Genomic DNA, 23,188 nt, shown 5'->3' with positions numbered 1-23,188 from the left:
CATAAGATTGGATTAACAGGCGCGTGGTATAATTCAACTGATCTCTAACCTGAGCCAAATGAATCTGTCCACAACGTTACAGCCTAATTCTTACACTTCCAGCTTGAAAGTATGAGGGGTGGGCCATAATAATCCAGCCATTGCGCCGCGACCATCAATAGTCTATTGCGATTCCACTTTGATTAGCCCTTTATTAATCCTACATTTTGAATGAAATGTAGGACTTTGTGGGGGCGTCATGCTAGTCACTTGGTTCAATAAAGAACTGGCCCAGGTGACGAAATTTTACATAAGCTATGGCCTCACAGTCATATAGGATATGTGTGGCTGATTCATTTTCTTCTAGGCACCTTTCACAAGTGGGGTCATCTGTCAATCCCAGTTTGAAAAGATCTCCTTTTAGGTCACAGTGTCCTGTAAATACTCCTACCACCCATCTTAATTGGTTTCCCTCAAAGTGGTTGTATATATGATCATGGCCAGGCATACTATGGCCTGGAAGAAGCTGTTGAAAGGAAACTGTAAACAAAATTCTTTGAATGTTGATGTGTTCTGGGATATAACACTGTGCAGTCTGTTAAAAGTGTCAACCAATGTTTTGGAGGTATGTAGGTTCCATCTTCAGGCTCCAAATCGTCTGTTAACTTTCAATGACCTAAATATAGTTATATATCCCAGAAGATAGTACTCTTATAACCTCCACTGTGGGTAGTGCAAATCCTAAATTCTTTTACTGTTTCAGGGCAACTGGAAAAGCTGTCATTATATGTATATTATGTGGAACTTGAGGCTCTCACAGTAGTGGTTATGAAGTGTTCCATTTTCTGGGATATTATGCAGTCTAGCCTGGTGAAATTCCACAGATGTTTAGGAGCTTGATATCACCTCTGGCATCAGGGTTTAGTAGTATTCCAAGCAATAAACCAGAATCAAGTTGATAGCAAGCAGAGCATCATATCATGAAAGACAGAACTCTTCCATTTATATTTAATTTGCAGGACATGGCTTTTATATTGAATTATGGACCTGTCACTTACCTTCTCAAAATATCATCCTTCCAAACTGTCTGGTGGATGTCCATCAAAGATCTTTTACCTTTCTCCATTGCCACTTAACTGCTATATACCTTCACCAAACCATCGCCTTTACTGTGAGAATGCAGTTTACCCCTCCTTATATTTTTACATAACAATATCCAGATCCTGACCCTGGTCTTCTGCTTACCACGCCCTAAACAGATTCTGCATCATAAAACACGCTTCTTTCAATGGAAAATGGTACCTAAAATTTCTATCTGTCAGACATTGAAGGTACAGGCAGGTACCACAATTGATGAAATTTATGCAAGATCTTATGCTTCATCATGAATAAAATACATCTTCTTAGGCCAATCAGCAGTATCAAAATTAAGTAAAAAGCAAGTTTTTCTAACACTGTATCAATTAATGATGGAGAATTTGTTTTTTTTTTTATTTTAAGCAAACGTTGACACTCTTGATGACCCAAGATGATTTTTGTTATGCAATGGAAGAACATGGGAAGCCAGGCTAGTGTAGTCAGTATAGCGACTGGCTATGGGTCGAACAACTGAGGGGTCAGAGTTCGAGGCCCAGCAGGATCAAGAATTTTCTCCACGTCATCCAGACCAGCTCTGGGGCCCACCAAACCTCCTATCCAATGGGTACTGGGGGCTCTTTCCCAGGAGGGGTAAAATAGCCGGGGAGTGTAGCTGACCACTCACTTCCAACTAGTGCCATGTCAAGAAAATGTGGATCTATACATTCACTCCCCCATGCACTTTCATGACACAGTACTTAGTCAAACACAGGGACAACATCGCCTTTTAAGTGGAAGAACACTGATAATAAGAATGTAAAATAAACATGACTTATCAGCCGGATTCAGAAAAGGAATTATAAATGATATCCTAATAGCTATACTCTTCAAATTTCTTACAAAAATGAAAATTTAATCAATGTGACAAAGAGAAGTGATATTCTGTAATTATGTAGGTGACTTATTTTAAATAAATTGTATAATGAAGACTCTCTGCAATAAACTCTTCCCTTATAACTAACAAGCATTAAACTCATAATCAATTATTTACTGTCCAATTGGTGACAAATGAATGAATTATTAAGGATTCGGTTATTACACGCACTAAAAGAAAATTAAATACAGCTACATAGATTTAAATATGTAGAAATGTCTGGGTTTCTATTATTTAAAAATGCCATTTTTCCACCACACAGTACGTAATTTGTATTGACATCTGTAACCATTTTCATGGGCAAGTTAATCAAAACTTTGTGACACTGAGAAGAATTTTTTATCTTTGATGTTCCATACATTCTGCTTAGGAAAGTAAGGATTATTTGCGTTGAGTTCTCTTCAGCAAATGTACTGACACACAGACCCATGGAATGGGTCAATACTCAATTTTGTATATATTAAAGAAAAAATGGCAACTGGAAATTGAAGGAAGAACGAACATGGAAAAACAGGTTAGGGTAAAAGAGAGTTCCATCCATCAAACTATACTGCAGGAACATGATGATCACTAGGGCTCGGATTTCTATGACATGTCATATTTTTATCCTGGCATCTTTTCACATGTATAATTAAATATAAACGCATTTCTGACTCTTGTGAACATGAAAATACGGTTTTTATTGGTCATATAAATGCATATTTGAACCATATTTTAGCTTTAGGTCATATTTGGGCTCAAAGTGATATAAAATCATATTTCTGGTCATATTTTAGGCGAGTTTCACTTATTGCTCAGAAATATATTTGCAAGTATGGGCAACGATGTTATTTGGAACTTCATTTCTTAGAAATATTTGGCCTTGTGTAATGGGATTTGAAGGAATACTGTACAGTGTGAAGGGTAACGGTTCTTGACCTGGCGTAGAATCAACCACTTTGAAAAGAGAAATTGCCACCTCTGCCTCTGTCTGTCTGTCTGTCTGTCTTTTTGTGTCTCTTTTTCTCCTCCACTGCAGTGATACCTGAAGTCCAGTTTGTTTCTTGCATATTGGTGAAAAATTTTTCCATCCACAAAGCGGTAAATTTCTACCCTCTCCCCGAAACCCGTCCAATACAGTACTGTATTCATAACTTCAGTTGTTCAGTATAGTTTCAAGATGCCTAAAGTCAAGTGCTCTAATAGCGTGAAGTTGCGTGGTTTTATTAAAGAGTTTGGTGACAAATATTTTAGTACTGACGGAGAAATTTTATTTTGCAAAATGTGTGAAGTGAAAGTTACGGCAGACAAACGTTTTACGGTGCAACAACACTGCAATACAGCTAAACATAGAAGCTGTGTAAACAGAGAAATTACCACGGAAAGTAGACAGCGATTGTTGTTTGAAAAGTCATCCTCCAGTTCACCGAAATCAGGAAATGCCTCCGAGTTTTCAAAGGATCTTTGTACTATGATGGTTTCATCAAATATTCCATTACATAAAGTAGATACACCTAGTTTCCGAAACTTCCTCGAAAAATATACAACTCATCCCATTCCGACCGAATCCACATTAAGAAAGAACTATCTCACTTCCTGCTACGATGTTACCATCAATAAAATAAGAAACTGTGTCGGAAATAATAAAATATGGGTGTCTATCGACGAAACTACCGACGTAAGTGGTAGATTTGTAGCGAATGTTGTTGTTGGTATACTGAAAGATGACCAGCCTCGAGATATATTCCTATTGGCATGTGAGGTGTTGGAAAAAGTGAATAATTCTTCCATTGCTGTTGTTTTCGACAATGCGATGAATTTGCTGTGGCCAAATAAGGTAGAACGAGAGAATGTGCTCCTCTTCTTAACGGATGCCGCTCCATATATGGTAAAGGCAGCAAAGGGACTTCAGGTACTGTATCCCAAAATGATTCATGCAACGTGTCTCGCACATGCTCTGCATAGGGTAGCAGAAGAGGTGCGAGAGAGCTACTTTGATGTAGATAAATTAATAGCAAATGGGAAGAAAATTTTTGTTAAGGCTCCACTTCGATTGCAGAAGTTTAAAGAAGAGGCTCCATCACTACCCCTTCCCCCTAAGCCTATTCTAACACGATGGGGGACTTGGCTCGATGCTGCAGATTATTATTGCACACACTACAGTGTGATTGAAAATATCTTCATGAAGTTTGACAGAGATGATTCATCTTCAATTCGAACTGTACAAAATTTGTTTTCATCAACCACGTCAAGAAATCTAGCGTACATAAAATCAAATTTCAGTGTGATATCAAAATCCATCATTAGACTTGAAGCTGTGGGCATGCAACTGTGCAATGCATTACAAATTGTTAAGAAAGTTGAAAGTGAACTACATCAAGCACAGGGCGAAGTTGCTGTGAAAATTAGTGCAAAATTACAAAATGTGCTCCAACGAAATCCTGGATATTCAACACTGTGTACAATTTCTGACATTCTTTGTGGCAAAGAAGTTGAATTTGACAACAGTGAATTAGAACTTGACGCAAGTGATTTGACTTGTTTTAAGTATGCCCCTGTGACATCTTGCGACGTAGAAAGGAGTTCCTCCAAATACAAGGCCACTGTTAGTGACAATCGGAGGTCCTTCAAGTTCGAGAATTTGAAAATGCATGTTGTCATTCAGTGCAACTCTACTGAAAAGGAAGATTAAGGTACCGTACAAATTATTTACCTGCAACTATTGGCACACTTTACTTTACTTTTCACGCTAAAATAAACAGTACTTTCATTCATGTTTTCTCTTTACAGGGTCAGCATTGTGTTGTGATGGATGCTTCACGGCTTAAAGACATTTATTCAGAAAAAATTACTTTGTACACTTTTCAATAAAACGCCATTCAGCTTTTCTCTTTGTGGGGTCAGCAATGTGCTGTGATCGAGGCTTCAGAGCTTAAAGATATTTATTCAGGACAAAATAACTTTGTAAACTTCTTAATAAATTGCCATTCTTAGGAATTTTTGTTAAATATTTAATTATTTTTTGTGGGCCATTCTGTCACATTTTGCCATTTTTAGGGCATAAATGCATGCATACTTTCAAAGTTTTTAGGTCAGAAAAATCCGAGCCCTAATGATCACCTATAATTCATACTTATTTTGTCATTGAATATGACACAAAATCCAAACATGGTGCTTTTAAATGGCCTTTATAATATCCCACATGTTTAACATCAACACATCTTCACACTACATGAAAGTCACCCAATCCATTAAAAATTCATCACTTCAATATGTAAAGGTGATCATTCAAAACAAATATGAGGGTAAGTCAATAAGTAAGTTACAAATGGATATAGAACTTAAACAAATAAGAGTACTGATTTGAAAAATGCTTTTATTTCTCAACATAATCTCATTGTACATTGAGGCACTTGTCCCATCATTTCACAAGCCCCTGGAAACCAGCAGCATAAAATTCTTTGGGCTGCTGTTGGAACCAGGTGTGTTCACACGGCATGGCATAAATCATAATGCCAGGTTAGGTTTTCACAAAGTCTGTGCACGATAGGTGCCGCGCATGCTGACCCCACAACACAAAATGCAAAGAATGGGTCTGGCATTACAGCACCTCAATCGCTACCACGATGAAGGACACGATATGCTAGCCCAAATTGTCACAGGAGATGAGTCTTGGTTTCACCATTACCAGCCCGAGACAAAATGTGCGTCAATGCTGTGGAAACATCCTGCGTCGCCTTGAGGCTGAAATGCGGCGAGCAGTATGGCTTCGTGATCCCAGAAGACTGTGAGCATCACTTTCCTGGAGGATGGTGTCACCTTAAACTATTTTTTGGCAGGCAAAGCAGGATGTTTCCAGTGCACTGACGCACGCTTTGTCTCGGGCTGGTAATGGTGAACCAAACACTTATCACCTGTGACAATTCGGGCTAGCATATCGTGTCCATTGTGGTAGCGATTGAAATGCTGTAATTCCAGACCCATTCTTTGCATTTTGTGTTGTGGGGTCACCATATGTGGCACCCATCATGCACAGACTTTGTGAAAACCTAACCTGTCATGCATTATGAGGTATGCCATGCCCTGTGAACACGCCTGGTTCCGACAGCAGCCCAAAGAATTGTATGCTACTGATTTTCAGGGGCTTGTGAAACGATGGGACAGGTGCCTCAATGTACAGGGAGAATATGTTGAGAAATAAAAGCATTTTTCAAATCAGTAGTCTTATTTGTTTAAGTTGTATATCCATTTGTAACTTACTTATTGACTTACCCTCGTATTAAGCAGTGTTATTCAATTCTGTCTACATCTACAAACACCAAGCTACATATCACCAACCATGTAGCCATTTAAGCGTCAAAAGTTTTCGTAAAGTTTCTCCATCAAACTTTCTTTCATCTTTCACAAATGTTTCTGTTGCTTCAATTTGTTTTGGGTCGATCTTCAGTCGAGGAGACACCTTAAATTCTCCGTATTCTGTCAAATATGTCCCTTCATAATCACCTTCTTCTGGCATGCCATTGGGGCATTGAATAGGCGTTATCTTCACCAGATGTTTAATCTTCCACAGATTTTCATTAACTTCCGGGATGTTTTTCACAATAGCAATGCTATTTTTCTGAAATAAATTGAACAACAAAATATTAAGATGTGAAGTGAACTTCAACTCTACATGAAAAATACTTCTTCAAAAGTGACTAACACCTGAGTTCACTTCATCATGCGCATTATGTGTACAGAGAAATGGAGACCAGTAGAGCCCTGTTTTCCCAGAAACTAACTTGATGGAATTGAGCTCTTCTTGAGAAGCTAACAGCTGCTCAGTGGCTCCAATACCAACTGAAACTATTTTTAGTGGGCAAAGCCGGGACTGCTCAGGTGGTACAGTGCCTGCCTAGTCTACAGGCCGAAAGACTGGGGAATTGGAGTTCAATTCCTGGCAGGGGCAAAAGATTTTTCTCTTGTCCATAACTCACTCCTTTTACTCTGGAGATTATTTTCCATCTACTCTACACACATCTACATGTGAAATAACATGACATTCTACAACATTCGGTTTAGCCCAAAGAAGGATCTATGGAATGCAAATAAACTCAACTCAGCTCTACTCTACAAGAAGAACCTCCTTACACTCCACGATTTATTTAATCCGTCTTGCAGTGCATACACTCATTTATCTCTTTCTCTCCCTCGCACTACATGTTTCGGCATAATAATGCCATCTTCAGGTGCTTACTTATCCACGTCAAACCAGTTCATTGCATGCCATGTTCACACATTAAAATAACTAAAATATGTATCTATCATATACATTGTCAAACGTTAAAAATATTAAAATTGTTTAGGATACCACATCGCTACGTCGCCCCTCACTACGTCAGTCACGCCCATTCTCCTTTGTTGGAGCACTCCTTCATTATCTTGTGTGTTGTGCTTTTGTTGTGTCGTGCTCCTGCGACTGCGTGTGTTATACTGTTGGGGTTCCTGGGTATGTGTGTCACTCCTTACACTCCCTGTTCCTAGTGATCATTCTTTCTGTGGATCCTGCTACACCTCCCCCTCAACTGATCAACTTAAAATGAATGATACAGTCACAAACTCAGGATCCTCACTACAGCGGAGGCTTCTCTGTCAATGTCAAGACTTGATTTTTGTCTCCACCCAACCAGTGGATGAGCAAGTACAACTGATAGCTGACAGCTTCCAAAACACAGTACTTACATATTAATGGAAGACCCAAAGTATCTTGAAATGTTTTCCACCATGCTGCCATATTTCTGGTCTAGAAAACCGAAATTAACGGCCGTGGGGATCCATTGCGCTGACCACGTGACACCCTCTATCCACAAAAGTTGGCACTAAACTTTGCCGAGAAGCGGCAGTCGCTTGGTTGGTATAGTTCGCTTGCAGACTAAGATCATGGAGTTTTTCTTTTCTTTTGCCTGCCATATTTACAATTCTAATAACCTTCTGAGCAAGATCCCTCGTAAGCTGCATGTCTGCGTGGCCGCACAGTGGCTGTCACACTTCCATGCACAAGTCTCGTCTCCTGCACACTTCTATCAGTTTAGTACATATCTATTCCTGCTGCTCCCACTTGGAGCATAAGGCATCCGTTTCACTTCAGTTTTTTAATATTGGATGGTAGGACTCCTTGGATGGGGGATCAGCCCGACACAAGGCCACTACCTACACAGGACACAAAATAAATGCTGACAAATATCCATGCGTTGAGTGGAATTCAAACCCACGATTCCGGCGTTCAAGCAGGTTAAGACATTTCACACCTCAGACTGTACAGCCACTGTGAATGGCAGTTTAGTATAGTGTCAATTTGAATTTTTTTTTTTATTGCTAGAGGGGTGGGACTAAGTCCCTTGTACTGCGGCCACTTCTGGCTTATTGTACCAGCCCCAGATGATAGGTGAGGGTGATTGTGGAGCAATTGGTGGAATGAAGATTGTCACGGGAAAATGAGGTACTCGGAGAAAACCTGCCCCAGCGTCACTTTTTCCACCACAAATCCCACTTGACCAGACCCGGGATCAAACCCGGGCTGCCACGGTGGGAAGCCAGCGACTAACCGCTTGAGCTATGGTGCAGCCTTGTCAATTTGAATTACTAAAAATAGAACTGAAAAACATAAATTGTTATTTGCTGGGAGCTTATAAATTTAGTGTCTGTTATGGACTTTTTCTTAAACGCTGTACTCCTCGCACTGGCCCAGACGCCCAAGCCAACACAACTGCTGCTCAGAATATACTATGGCCTGCGTGCACATTTGCATCCCTGGCTCAGGGAAAACATTGCTTCTGAGACTGATCTTCAGGTTCAGATTTTACAACTATAAACTCTGATGGCTGGCAGTGCTAATGTGGCAGACAGCAAAATCAAAACCCTAACCTTTTCAAAATGAAACCAATGATCTATTTTAAAGACAAAAACCAAGAGCCAAATCTTGTTGACTCATCACTGGAAGTAATTTCCAATGTCATGCTTTGGGTCTTGGGCTTTTACAAATACACTTACAATATCAACAGTGCCGTCACAGAAAACATGGCAGCAACTCCAAAACCTACCTACACCACACACTGACATTTAAGTACCAAAAATATTGATCTTGAGTCTGGCTGAACCCAATTCCTTTTCCACATTTGAAATTCTCTCCTATTGGTTGGTGGATACTTTAATAAGTTCACATAGTAAACAAAACCAAAGCTCATCAAGAACTAGAGTAGGGCTGGTACCTTCCCAATGGCATTCACATTCACAACATAAAACATTCTGACTTACCTTTCACCAGCAAGGTCCATATTTACTGAATAAGTCATTCATTATTCATACCTATTTCCATTCAGAGCATAATCTAAACAAACTGAATGTTGTTGCGCTTAGATTCTAAGTCCATTTACATTTGGTGACTTAATTTAAACTAAAAGTTATAACCTACACAGTGCAAATTAAAGTAATATAAGGCAGGGCAATTCAAAGGCCAATATGGCAGATTTCAGATGTGATTTCAAATGACAGATGTGTACAATGCGACTGAGATTACCTGATCACATTCCTACTAACAAGGTACTGCTAAAATATACATATTACTTTATTAGTGTACAAATTTCTGCATATAAAATGAACTGAATGCTTTGGTAATGAAACTGCCAGCATAAACTACATCAAAGCCTGAATAAAATGCCTCAAAAGCAGAAGTAAATATTTCCTCTCGCAGAACTCATCAGACTAGAACACAGTCGTGTCCTGATAACAATAATGTCACATGGATTCCCATTGTTCTTGTGGTAACGAATACACATGTAATAGAATAATTGCTGTTTCTATGAAACAGCTGGTACACATCTTCATCTATTATTGCATGACAACAGTTGGGAGTCCATTGCTATAATACACATCAAGACTGCTTGCTACACAATTGTGTTGTAACACATCTCTACAAGAATAGAAGAGGTTTTCCATGTGGTCTGTGCTGTGGATATATGACAAGAGCTGTGAACTAATGAAATTGCAGCACCTGCAAAACTAGGTTCTCCACATTATTGACAATTTTCCAAGGCACACACCGGTTCATGATTTACTCATGGCTTTCTAAATTCCATACGTATATGATTATATAACAGAATTATGCAGGCAAGCAGAAGTCATACAAAACCATGATAACGAAATTTTTCGCAATGTTGGACAAGGAGAAGCCAGACATAGAAAATATAAGAGGCTTAAACTTGTCGACGGTCAAGCATACACCTGTTAAAGTGACTAGACTGCCGTGGTAGCGAATACTACTAGAAATAGGGCAAAATCTGCTGTACTGAGCCTGGACTGACAGAGGCCCTGTATATATTTTATATACATTTTTTACATGTTTAACATGCAAAATGTAAACATCTTTTACATTATGACAAATAACTTACTACGGCAGATAAATGACTCTGACAAAAGACAGACCCGTCCTCTCGTCCCAAAAAAAAACAAGGCCGTAACTGTCAAACAGTAATAAATATCTGGTCATAAGCCCACTGTCTGACTGACTGTCAGTTGCAATATGACTTTGAATTAACATCAGAACCCATGTGGAAGCAGGGTCAAATACCTCCACCATGACCCTGCGAGTCATAGGAAGTAACAAAAAGGGAAGTCTCAAGTCTGAGACAGTAAAATATGGTCTTCGAGTCCCAAGGGAAGTAACAAAAAGGGAAGTCTCAGGTCTGAGACAGTAAAATATGGTCTTGAGTCCCAAGGGACTCAGAACCCAAGAAAAACTGCACTGGCATGGACCAGCAACATGTACAAATGACAGACCCATCCTCTCGTCAGCAAGGGCATCCCACAAAATACATGACAATAACTGTCAAACTGTAATAAATATCTAATCATGACCATGATTTATTCTATCCGTCTTACAGTGCATACATTTATTCACCTTACTCTTCTTTCTTGCACTACATGNATATTTTTAATATTTAAAATTTATCAATATATATGATGAATATATATTTTAGTATAAAGACAACAGGGCATGCAATGAAGTAGTTTGACGTACATCGAAAAGCACCTGAAGATGGCACTTTTGTGCTGAAACATGTAGTGCAAGAGAGAAGAGTAAGGTGAATAAATGTATGCACTGTAAGACGGATAGACTAAATCATGGACATAAATCAGTGCAACAGGACGCTAAAATATAACATTACTAATCATGAGTCCCAGATGGGACTTGACACCAAGACTTACTGACTGACTGACTGACCATTAGTCACAATGTGACTTTGACTGTGTAGGAATAGATTAACTAGAGCAGGCACAAACAGCTCAACTAGAGAGAGCAGATTGGAACCAGGAGCTGTGGACACCAAGAGAATTGAAGAAGAATTAGAAGTCGGCCTGTGAAGACTCAGTGGGTGATCGAAAGACTTCGTCACAGTGAGACTCTTTTAATTCCGTTACCAGGAGATGACTAGAGAAGACTGGGAATCCTAGTGCGTGTGTAAATCAGAGCTAGCACTGTATTGCTTGTAAGTGCGAGCTGATTGCATAAGATGTTAATAAACCCACTCATCCAATCCAGAGCCTGTGTTATAAGTCACTAATAAAAGTAACCATATCTCTTTATTCTACATTACAAAAAGCTCACCTTGCCATCTAAACCGAAATGTTTAAGCAATTTCTTGTCCCAGTATGGATTCCCTTTCACTGGTTTCACACGCTGTACCATGAGAAGTTTCGTAGGTTCGTAGGGTGGATCCTTCTCATCCGGGAACCTGGCAGTTACAAAATTAATATCCATAAAGCCAAACCTTCCTCCAGACAATAGGTTATGTGAATTAAGATGTGAATTAATATTTACCTTGGGTAATATGTGAAACCTTGATATTTTATACCTTCACTAGAACTATATCTCTTTAAAAGATGGCTAATTCTAACAAAAGAAAATAACGGCTTTCCTGCTATGGACATATTTGTGCAAAATCTAGACCTATCTTGCGCTATCTTGACGATCTAGACCCACCGAATACCAACACATAAGCACTAAAAGCACTAAAAGTAATAATCACATAATTACCCTCCTTCGGACACGGCTTTCAAAGATCGTTGATGGCAAAGACGCTCACAAACCACTTGTACATATTGTCTGAAAATTGGAACAACCCATGTCGTTGCACACAAGGATGGCGAATATTTAGGATGTTTTTTGCTTAGTCTAACAACGTTACAAACAAAATTAGTATAATTTTCTGTATGTTTCAATTTTATAATTAACCTGTTAAAAACGTACATACAAATTACAAAATCGATTTCAATCATTTTTCAAGATATTGCGATAGAATAAAATTAACGTTACGTTCAATTCAGAATAAAATTAAAATGTTTGTCGTTTACAGTTGCTGTTTATCCTCTCCAATGCAGTCAATCTCAGGTCCAAGGCTCGCCGGACTGATAACCACATTTAACTGTCTCAAATTCGAGACTCCCCCAACCATGAGGGCCAGGTGCTCATACTTATATCCCCTAGGAATAGGGTGGCCCAATTGCACCCCCACGTACTGGGTTCCCTTTTCGTCGCCTCTTATGAATCGCAGGGCTACGGTGGAGATATTTGAACCCGCCTCCATGTGGGGATCACTTCAAGGGGCAACTAGTCAAAGTCAAAGTCACATTGCGACTGACGGTCAGTCAGTCAGTAAGTCTTGCTGTCGAGCACCATCTGGGGCTCATGACCAGACATTAATTTTTGCCGTTTGACAGTTACGGTCTTATTTCTGAGGGGCGCCCTCTCTGACGAGAGGACGGGTCTGTCTTTTATATATGCTGCTGGCCTTGTCAGCGCAGTCTTTCTGGGGTCCGAGACCCTTGGGACTGGCGATCATATTTTACTGTTTCAAATCTGAGACTTCCCTTTTCGTCGCCTCCTACGGCTCGGAGGGTCACGGTTGAGGTATTCGACCCTGCCTCCACACGGGATTGGGGAATAAAGTTCCTATTTTCCTTGATACGACACGGACCTCATAGAATATTCTATGTTGCGTGTGGATTCATTGCAATGGGAACGTTTTACCTAGCCTCTGCTTATCAATGGACGGATTTCTTTTTACCGTGCCGTTGTCAGCATACACATGTAGACACATAGGCTTGTGCTGTTGAGGTAGACTCAAGAGCCATGATAAACATACCAAGTTTCAGACTGGTTGAAGAGCATGCAGATCGCATAAACTTACTTTAGGGAAGTGGGCTAAAAATGGATTGTGAGGATGTTAATTGACTAAATACGACTTGTAATAGATCCGAATGAGGAAATTTTACGATGATGGGATGCATCTTGGGAACAATTATAAAATGGAAATGCTCACGGAGTTGCATACCTTGCTCGGCCCGGGTTTGATCCCGGGGTAACTGTGACGTTTTTATGTCACATGATAGAGGTGTTAATGACGCCATTCTCGGTGAGGTTGGTGGGGCGCATCATGGACCAGGGATGCGTTGGCACACAGCTTCGGGACGCCTCCTCGTGGTCCCGCCGGACAACGACAGCCCCCTTGCGGGGCTGGCAGCCAAGTTCCCATAAAGGGCGATGGCTTTATGACCACAGCCTCCCACGCGACGGCATAATGACCCTTACGATTCACTACGGCGTACCTGGGACGAATGCGGGAAAGCACTCAGATGGGGGTAGCTTCGGCTATTTGAGTTGTCTCCCTAGAGTAGCGATAAGGTGCCGCAAGTCTTAGGGTTGAACACTAAAACGGTTTGACCAACCCACGTGGAGGGGTGGGAATGGGGGGAGCTCATAAGCAATCCTCAGGGGCGACTCTCTCATGCAGGTTACCCTGGTCGCAACTCATGACTAACTGGCGTCGCACTCCTATTAATCATCTGGGATACCCCTCTCCCCCCGAACAGGCATTCTTGGTCCTGGAGGCTTGTGATGGTTTCATTTACTACAGGACCAAACCACCTAAGCCGAGGTGTGAGGCATCGTGCTGAGGGCTGCATGACACTAGGGTGGTAATCAGCAAGTGTCTTGAACGATCCCCTCGGGACACCAGTCAACACCCCGTTGAATTTATACCTTCCACCCGTAAGGGGAGCTGCGGGTGGCGACCTTTTAAATCCCCAAAACTCGTGGTATCCCTACGATAAAGGCTTCAGCAGGGGCTGGAAGCTCTGGTGAACAACTAGGGGACCTAGGTGCAGACAGCGAACCTGCTGTTGAATTTTCAGCCAAAGGCAGGGACGAACCAGTGGTTCGGAGCCTGAGTTAAAACCGAAAACTCTATTGCGAGTTAGTAGTACTGACATACCACTACAGGGGGGCTAGTATCTCTAGCATACCTACAGTAGGAGAAGGACTGGGATACCTAGTCGCTGGAGTAGGTGGACTCCGTCTAGCGAAAAAGAAGCCTTGTCTGGATGCGCCGACCGACAGTCTGGTCAATGGCTCACCAAAGCCATTGACAACCACAGGCTGGAATCAGGGGCCAGACTGAAAGCTACTGATGCCAGGAACCTGCCCAAGCCTGTTAAAGTGGCTCTCCGGATTAGGGACAAAGTTGCCCAGAACCAGAAAGAGCTGCTGAAATTGATTGCAGACCTCAATCCAGGACTTCATACAGAGAACTGGAGGGTACTAGATAAGCAATCTGAGTCGAAAAGCCAGAGGCTTATCTTTTCGTAGACCAGGACCCTTGTACTACTATACAGAGGACCGGTTACAAAATATTCACAGGACTCTCACAGGGTCTGTTAAGGTGCTGAATGATCCTGAGGATCAGCGCCGGGCAGAACACGTATCAGATACAATACTATTCAACTCGGTCTCTGAGGGGGAGGGGGATGATATACCCACTCCCTCAGTTGACCGGAAGAGAACATCTGACGAGAAAGAGACAGTCCCTCCTATCGTTAACCCGACCTTACCAGATCAGGGACCTCCCTCAGGGGAATCCAGGTCTGATAAAATGAAAGGGGCTGTGGAAGAAGGTATTTAGGAGGACACTTTTCCCAGCATTCCAAAATGAACACACAACATACATACATACATACATACATACACACAAGACATTTACATATAAAATAAGAATCATTCAAATTAATCTACGCCACATCCAGGCTGCTACGGCAATTTTATGTCTACAATTTGCTGAAGGAAAAGTAGACGTAGCACTTATCCAGGAACCTTGGATATAAGTGACCAATTAAGAGGCTCAACAAATTCAGGGGGAACAGTCTACACTGTGGCTCCTGAAGAAACTGCGAGATCATGCATATATGTTAATAATCATATTAATGCTTTACCCTTGCTTTAATTCTGTTCCAGAGACAAAATAACGGTGAGGACGATATACACATTTGGCGGAGGCTGTGAGGAGCTCATCGTCACTTCAGCCTACCTTCCATATTACTCGGACGAACAACCGCCTTCCAAAGAAGTGATGGATATCGCTGAATATTGTCATCTTGAGAAAAAGCAGCTCATCATTGGGTGTGATGCCGACGAGTACCACACATTTTTGGGAAGCACTGACATGAACCCAAGAGGAGAATGCCTCATGGAATGTTTGGTGAGTTCGAGCCTTAATATTCTAAACCAAGATAGCGAGCCTACCTTTGTGGTTTGCAATAGACAGGAGGTTAGCGACTTGACACTAGGGACCAATAAAATAGGAAACCTGATCAGTAGGTCTCGGATTTCTATGACCTAAAACTTTGAAAATATGCATGCATTTATGACCTAAAAATGGCAAAATGTGACAGAATGGCCCACAAAAAATAAGTAAATATTTAACAAAAATTCCTAAGAATGGCAATTTATTAAGAAGTTTACAAAGTTATTTTGTCCTGAATAAATATCTTTAAGCTCTGAAGCCTCGATCACAGCACATTGCTGACCCCACAAAGAGAAAAGCTGAATGGCGTTTTATTGAAAAGTGTACAAAGTAATTTTTTCTGAATAAATGTCTTTAAGCCGTGAAGCATCCATCACAACACAATGCTGACCCTGTAAAGAGAAAACATGAATGAAAGTACTGTTTATTTTAGCGTGAAAAGTAAAGTAAAGTGTGCCAATAGTTGCAGGTAAATAATTTGTACGGTACCTTAATCTTCCTTTTCAGTAGAGTTGCACTGAATGACAACATGCATTTTCAAATTCTCGAACTTGAAGGACCTCCGATTGTCACTAACAGTGGCCTTGTATTTGGAGGAACTCCTTTCTACGTCGCAAGATGTCACAGGGGCATACTTAAAACAAGTCAAATCACTTGCGTCAAGTTCTAATTCACTGTTGTCAAATTCAACTTCTTTGCCACAAAGAATGTCAGAAATTGTACACAGTGTTGAATATCCAGGATTTCGTTGGAGCACATTTTGTAATTTTGCACTAATTTTCACAGAAACTTCGCCCCGTGCTTGATGTAGTTCACTTTCAACTTTCTTAACAATTTGTAATGCATTGCACAGTTGCATGCCCACAGCTTCAAGTCTAATGATGGATTTTGATATCACACTGAAATTTGATTTTATGTACGCTAGATTTCTTGACGTGGTTGATGAAAACAAATTTTGTACAGTTCGAATTGAAGATGAATCATCTCTGTCAAACTTCATGAAGATATTTTCAATCACACTGTAGTGTGTGCAATAATAATCTGCAGCATCGAGCCAAGTCCCCCATCGTGTTAGAATAGGCTTAGGGGGAAGGGGTAGTGATGGAGCCTCTTCTTTAAACTTCTGCAATCGAAGTGGAGCCTTAACAAAAATTTTCTTCCCATTTGCTATTAATTTATCTACATCAAAGTAGCTCTCTCGCACCTCTTCTGCTACCCTATGCAGAGCATGTGCGAGACACGTTGCATGAATCATTTTGGGATACAGTACCTGAAGTCCCTTTGCTGCCTTTACCATATATGGAGCGGCATCCGTTAAGAAGAGGAGCACATTCTCTCGTTCTACCTTATTTGGCCACAGCAAATTCATCGCATTGTCGAAAACAACAGCAATGGAAGAATTATTCACTTTTTCCAACACCTCACATGCCAATAGGAATATATCTCGAGGCTGGTCATCTTTCAGTATACCAACAACAACATTCGCTACAAATCTACCACTTACGTCGGTAGTTTCGTCGATAGACACCCATATTTTATTATTTCCGACACAGTTTCTTATTTTATTGATGGTAACATCGTAGCAGGAAGTGAGATAGTTCTTTCTTAATGTGGATTCGGTCGGAATGGGATGAGTTGTATATTTTTCGAGGAAGTTTCGGAAACTAGGTGTATCTACTTTATGTAATGGAATATTTGATGAAACCATCATAGTACAAAGATCCTTTGAAAACTCGGAGGCATTTCCTGATTTCGGTGAACTGGAGGATGACTTTTCAAACAACAATCGCTGTCTACTTTCCGTGGTAATTTCTCTGTTTACACAGCTTCTATGTTTAGCTGTATTGCAGTGTTGTTGCACCGTAAAACGTTTGTCTGCCGTAACTTTCACTTCACACATTTTGCAAAATAAAATTTCTCCGTCAGTACTAAAATATTTGTCACCAAACTCTTTAATAAAACCACGCAACTTCACGCTATTAGAGCACTTGACTTTAGGCATCTTGAAACTATACTGAACAACTGAAGTTATGAATACAGTACTGTATTGGACGGGTTTCGGGGAGAGGGTAGAAATTTACCGCTTTGTGGATGGAAAAATTTTTCACCAATATGCAAGAAACAAACTGGACTTCAGGTATCACTGCAGTGGAGGAGAAAAAGATACACAGACAGACAGACAGAGGCAGAGGTGGCAATTTCTCTTTTCAAAGTGGTTGATTCTACGCCAGGTCAAGAACCGTTACCCTTCACACTGTACAGTATTCCTTCAAATCCCATTACACAAGGCCAAATATTTCTAAGAAATGAAGTTCCAAATAACATCGTTGCCCATACTTGCAAATATATTTCTGAGCAATAAGTGAAACTCGCCTAAAATATGACCAAAAATATGATTTTATATCACTTCGAGCCCAAATATGACCTAAAGCTAAAATATGGTTCAAATATGCATTTATACGACCAATAAAAAACGTATTTTCATGTTCACAAGAGTCAGAAATGTGTTTATATTTAATTTTACATGTGAAAAGATGCCAGGATTAAAATATGACATGTCACAGAAATCCGACCCGTATTGATCAGTAATTTTCATGTATCTTATGAGCCGTCCTTGTCGAATCACAGATATATATTGTGACATGTTGCGCAATGGAGGACATCCCCTCCCCACCCAGCAGTGACGTGGTGGACGAGACAGCGCTCCGTCCCCCTCCCCCTCCGCACTGTGACATGGCACGCAACGCCGCTGTCAACACGGCGTCAGGCAAAATAGGTACCGATTACGTAACAGGCGGGCGCTGCGATGATATAAGGGAACTACACATCCGCCGCAGTAAGTTAAAATGTGGCCGTCGCCGGAGTTAAGTGCATCAGTCGCCGAAGTTAGTTCTCGAGTAACGAGTTCACGAGCCAATTCTCAAGTTCTAGAGTTACGAGTTCACGAGTTAGTTCTCAAGGCAGCAGTTACGAGTTACGAGTTAGCCAGCCAGTCAACCAGTCAGTTGTAGTCTAGCCCTCGCAGGCCAAGTAGTTGTAATACTGCAGAAGCAGTAATTTTGAGATTGTAAACTGTGTGATTGTAAGAGCGAATGTGCAATAAAATTCGCTATATCCAATAAGGCGTGAAGTTATTTGTCGCGTTATACACTGAACAGGTGACAATATGCTTCCAAATAAGCAACATTACAGTAGATCAAGCTACTTATAGGAATCCTAAGGGAATCAATTGGGAGTCTTAGAAAGACGGCCTAAAGGTAAATCTGGAGACCATCTCGCGAAATATACTCACAATAAAAAATGCTGATCGGTCCGTTGACCAGTTGCAACGGCCTATTATCGCGTCCTTTAATAGGAATTGTCTACCTATGACCACTCACGAACCAAGGAGAGTACCTTGGTGAAATAAACAGCTGCCTACGCTTAGAACCAAAACGAGAAGTTTTCTTAATACGGCTAAGAGAACAGAGCAGTGGGACACTTACAAGGAAGCCCTTACCTATTGCAACAAAGAAATATGGAAAGCCAAGAGATCCTCATGGAGGAGGCACTGCTAGGAGATCAATGACAGACTTATGAGAATCTTGGCAAAACAGGCGATCAACAAAGCCAGCATGATTAAGCTGCCTAACGGGCAGTATACTCAAACAGGAAGGGAGACACTGAATGAATTAATTAGGGTTCACTTTCCCGACTCAAAATTGATTAATAATTTGGACGATGGACAGAATAAGCAAACCCTGGTCACTTGCTAAAGCAAGGCCAACAGGGTAGACTGGAACTTGGCCAAAGTCATAATTAACCAATCAAAAATCAGATGGGCACTGAATAACTTTAGACCATTTAAGTCAGTGGGAACAGATGGAATTGTACCGGCACTTTTGCAGCAAGAGGCAGAACTCTTAGTTCCACACCTATGCCACATATTTAGAGCCTGAATGGCATATGGTTTTATCCCCATGCCATGGAGTCAAGTTAAGGTGACATTTATCCCAAAGACTGGGAAACTAAATTACACCGAAGCTAAGGCTTATCGTCCTATTAGCCTGTAGTCTTTCCTTTTGAAAACGATGGAAAAAATAGCGGATAGGCATATCAGAGACACATCCTCTATACCGAAACCAGCATGCCTACCAAACAGGCAAATCTACCGAAAACGCACTACATAATGTGGTAACACGCATAGAAAGTGCGATTGAACACGATGATATTGCCTTAGGAGCATGCATTGATATAGAGAGACCTTTTGATAGAACCTCATTTGATGTAATCAAACAGGCTGCTGGAAAGCATGGCATAGAGCTTGCAATATGCAGGTGGATCAGTGCTATGCTGGAAAGTAGACCCATAGTTGCCACACTATCAGGAGAGACCCTGGGGGCGTCCGCGTCTAGGCGGTGTTCACAGGGGGGCGTGCTCTCACCCCTGCTGTGGAGCCTGGTCGATGACGATCTCCTGTGGGGACTTAATGATGATAGGTATTATACAGTGGGATATTGATGACATAGCAATCCTCGTAATGGGGAAATTCCTTTCGACAATATCAGAGCGTCTTCAAACAGCTCTGTACACGGTTCAACGATGGTGTGAAAGACCAAGCCTTTTCATCAAACCTAATAAGACGGTGATTATACCTCTTACCAGGAAGAGAAATATTAAGGGCCTTAAGGAACCGACCCTCTTCAATATGATGCTCCAGCTCTCCAGCATTGTCAAGTACCTTGTTCTAGTATTAGACAAGAGACTGACATGGAAAAAGCAGCTGGACAAGGTCATCAATAAATCCTATAAGGCTTCTTGGACATGCAAAAGCATGTCTGGTAAAACTTGGGGACAGCAGCCGCACGTTGTGCATTGGATATACACTGTGGTTGTAAGACCCATAATTACATACAGCACCACAGTATGGTGGCCCAGAGTTAAACTCAAGACAAGCAGGGCAGAACTTAGCAAATTGCAAAGGTTGGCTTGCTTGGGTATCACAGGAGCAATTCGAACATCTCCAACAGCTGCACTGGAGACACTCTTTGGACTCCCCCCACTGCATCTACAGTTGGAGGCAGAGGCCAGGGCAGGAATCTACCGTCTCCAGTGCAATGATCAATGGAAAACTAAATCCGATAGTTTCGGACATGCATACATAACTCAGGACACGAAAAAAGAACCCATATTACAAATGGGGTCTGACAAATGATACTGAGACATGTATATGAAAAACCATTCATTCAGATATCCCGACAGGAGTAAATGGGAAGACGGGTTTCGGCCCGGTAGAGAATGGCGACTGACCTGGTGTACAGATGGTTCCAAGATAAATAAGGGCACTGGAGCTGGTGTGTTCTGCTATGGCACGAGGCTGAAACTTAGTTTCAGCCTTGGACAGTACACGACAGTATTCAAGGCAGAAGTATATGCCATTAAGGCATGTATTATGGAGAATTTAGACAGGAATTACTGAAATAGGAACATATACGTTCTATCTGACAACCAATCTGCACTTAAAGCGCTCGACAAATACCACATCAACTCAAAATTGGTCTGGGATTGCCACCAAACTCTCATGGAACCGGCCAAACATAACAGGGGAAACTGGTATGGGTCCCGGGGCATGAGGGTATTGCTGGAAGCGAAATAGCATACTAATTGGACAAGACTGGAGCTGAAAATCCGTTCATAGGACCTGAACCAGCCTGTGGCATATCTATAAGAGTCGCCAAAAAGACAATCAGGGACTGGACACTTGAATCACAAGAAATACAGGGGATCCTTGACTGGACTCGGGCAAGCAAACGGACTCATTCGAGGACCCTCTACTAAAAGAGCGAAGGAACTGTTGAAGTTAAAGAGGAACCAGCTACGATGGGTGCCGGGGCTACTTACAGGACACTGTCACCTTAAAAGTCAGCTCTTCAAACTGGGATTAAGTGGTAGTCCCACTTGTGAGAGGTGTCAAGAAGAAAACGAAACAGCCACGCTAATCCTGTGCGAATGTGAGGCCTTAGCTTATTTAAGATTGCATCAATGGGGTCAATATTTTATGGAACCAAGTGACTATTTCAACGTCCCCACGTACAAAATCCTACGCTTCATTCGACGCGCAGCATTGTTGAGGGGATAATCAGAAGGGGAGTCACAGTAGGTCACTGTGGTCGCGGTGCAAAGACCAAGAAGGCCCACCCCTTATACGATGGGGTACCCAAAAGAAACCAAACTAATTTTTTTGTGGGCAGAGCTTTTGTAGTACCGCGTTTTGCCGCTATGAGCGCATGGAGCTAACATTCCTGAGTCGATAAGGCGACTAGCATTGCTTCAGAAGGTAAGGACTAGTTTCGGCAGAGTTTATAGTGACAACTCTTTTGTGTGATCGTCGTTTTTGCAATGGCTGATATTTGTGAACAGCGTGCGGCGGTGAAATTCTGCTTTTTGCTCTGGAAAAGTGGAACAGAAACTCTTGAAATGTTAAAAACGGCGTACAAGGACGATGCTGTGGGGAAAACTCAAGTGTTTGAGTGGTTTTCCCGTTTCAAAAATGGTGAAATGTCAATGGATGACAAACCTCGTTCTTAGTCCTTCCACGGCCCGAACACATGAAAATGTTGAAAAAATTCGTGAAATCATCAAGGAAGATCGACGACGGACCATTGAAGAAATTGTGGAGCTGTCGGGAGTGACTTGGAGCTCAGTTCAGCGAATTTTGACAGAAGATTTGGGAATGAAAAGGGTGGCTGCGAAATTCGTGTCACGACTGCTGACTGCTGAACAAAAACAAGGTCGCGTGGAAGCATGCTGTGCTTTGAAAGAAGAGTCCCGAAATGATCAAAACTTTTTTTTGTTTCCTCGAATGAAAAGAGACATGAATGGAAAGCGTTTTGCTGATGTTGCTGAGGTGAAGAAAAAAACGACGGAGGCGCTGTCAAGCATCTCAAAAGATGAATTTAGACAATGTTTTGAAAAATGGAATAAAAGATTAGACAAGTGTATTAGTGTAAGTGGAGATTACTTTGAAGGGGATTGAAGGTTTGTGCTTAAAATTTGAATAAATAAGTTTAAAAAAAAATAAGTTCGGTTTCTTTTGGGTACCCCCTCGTACATTCATTCATTCATACATACCTTGATAATATCGCAAAATTAGTGTAAGCCCGAAAGCCACACTCCTATTATTCAGTGGTTGAAACAGCGAAGTGAAAGGTCTTTCTTAATATTGTGTTTGGTCTCATGTTTACGAGGGCCGTCGCTAGTTGCCGCGGGTGTTGCTGAGTACACCCGGGCAGTGTGTAGATGACGTGGTTTCTGGTTTTTTGATGGTATCTGACGTGTATGCAAAGCAGTCCGTATCGGTCGGCATTCGCCACAGAGAAAAGGACATATAATGCTTTCTGTATTACGTAGCGAAATCTGTCATTTATGATAAACATCTCATATAACGTAATACTGCGTGTTGGAAGGTAAGAAAGAGTTTCTGAATGAAATATTCACGTTACATATGGTATCATATGTTTTGACACGAAAGGGTAAGGACTTAAATTCCGTGAGTTTTGAATGATTTCTTTGCAATGTGATCTGTTTTAAAACGAAGTTATGATCATAGAGACATAGTATGAAGTGA

At 41.2% G+C, this 23,188-nt stretch overlaps 3 protein-coding genes across 3 annotated transcripts; 1 reads left to right on the top strand and 2 right to left on the bottom strand.

The window, feature by feature from the left end:
• The first annotated feature begins 2,677 nt into the window (after positions 1-2,677).
• LOC111867883 lies at positions 2,678-5,298 on the top strand. The gene is made up of 2 exons (XM_023858085.2): positions 2,678-4,662; positions 4,760-5,298. The coding sequence occupies exon 1, from the start codon at positions 3,150-3,152 to the stop codon at positions 4,659-4,661; it is 1,512 nt and encodes a 503-aa protein (XP_023713853.1). The 5' UTR covers positions 2,678-3,149; the 3' UTR covers position 4,662; positions 4,760-5,298.
• Positions 5,299-6,269: 971 nt separating this feature from the next.
• Positions 6,270-12,064, bottom strand: LOC111867884 (39S ribosomal protein L30, mitochondrial). Its single transcript, XM_023858086.1, has 3 exons — positions 11,826-12,064; positions 11,613-11,739; positions 6,270-6,587 (listed from the first exon to the last, which is right to left on the bottom strand). Exons 1-3 carry the CDS (start codon positions 11,933-11,935, stop codon positions 6,300-6,302), a joined length of 525 nt encoding a protein of 174 aa, XP_023713854.1. The 5' UTR covers positions 11,936-12,064; the 3' UTR covers positions 6,270-6,299.
• Positions 12,065-15,682: 3,618 nt separating this feature from the next.
• LOC117282587 lies at positions 15,683-17,916 on the bottom strand. Its single transcript, XM_033752841.1, has 2 exons — positions 16,072-17,916; positions 15,683-15,974 (listed from the first exon to the last, which is right to left on the bottom strand). The coding sequence occupies exon 1, from the start codon at positions 17,582-17,584 to the stop codon at positions 16,073-16,075; it is 1,512 nt and encodes a 503-aa protein (XP_033608732.1). The 5' UTR covers positions 17,585-17,916; the 3' UTR covers positions 15,683-15,974; position 16,072.
• Positions 17,917-23,188: the final 5,272 nt, after the last annotated feature.

This window comes from Cryptotermes secundus, unplaced genomic scaffold, assembly GCF_002891405.2.
Source record: "Cryptotermes secundus unplaced genomic scaffold, Csec_1.0 scaffold91, whole genome shotgun sequence".
Lineage (NCBI taxonomy): Eukaryota > Metazoa > Arthropoda > Insecta > Blattodea > Kalotermitidae > Cryptotermes > Cryptotermes secundus.
The sequence above is the reverse complement of the archived record's forward strand: the minus strand, read 5'-3'. Positions and strand labels throughout refer to the sequence as shown.

Coding starts and splice junctions, on each gene's coding strand:
- LOC111867883 (XM_023858085.2), top strand. CDS start 3,150: ATGCCTAAAGTCAAGTGCTCTAATAGCGTGAAGTTGCGTGGTTTTATT.
- LOC111867884 (XM_023858086.1), bottom strand. CDS start 11,935: ATGTCCATAGCAGGAAAGCCGTTATTTTCTTTTGTTAGAATTAGCCAT. Junction 11,740..11,825: donor GGTTTCACATATTACCCAAG/GTAAATATTAAT, acceptor TGTAACTGCCAG/GTTCCCGGATGAGAAGGATC. Junction 6,588..11,612: donor ATTTCGGTTTAGATGGCAAG/GTGAGCTTTTTG, acceptor AATTTATTTCAG/AAAAATAGCATTGCTATTGT.
- LOC117282587 (XM_033752841.1), bottom strand. CDS start 17,584: ATGCCTAAAGTCAAGTGCTCTAATAGCGTGAAGTTGCGTGGTTTTATT.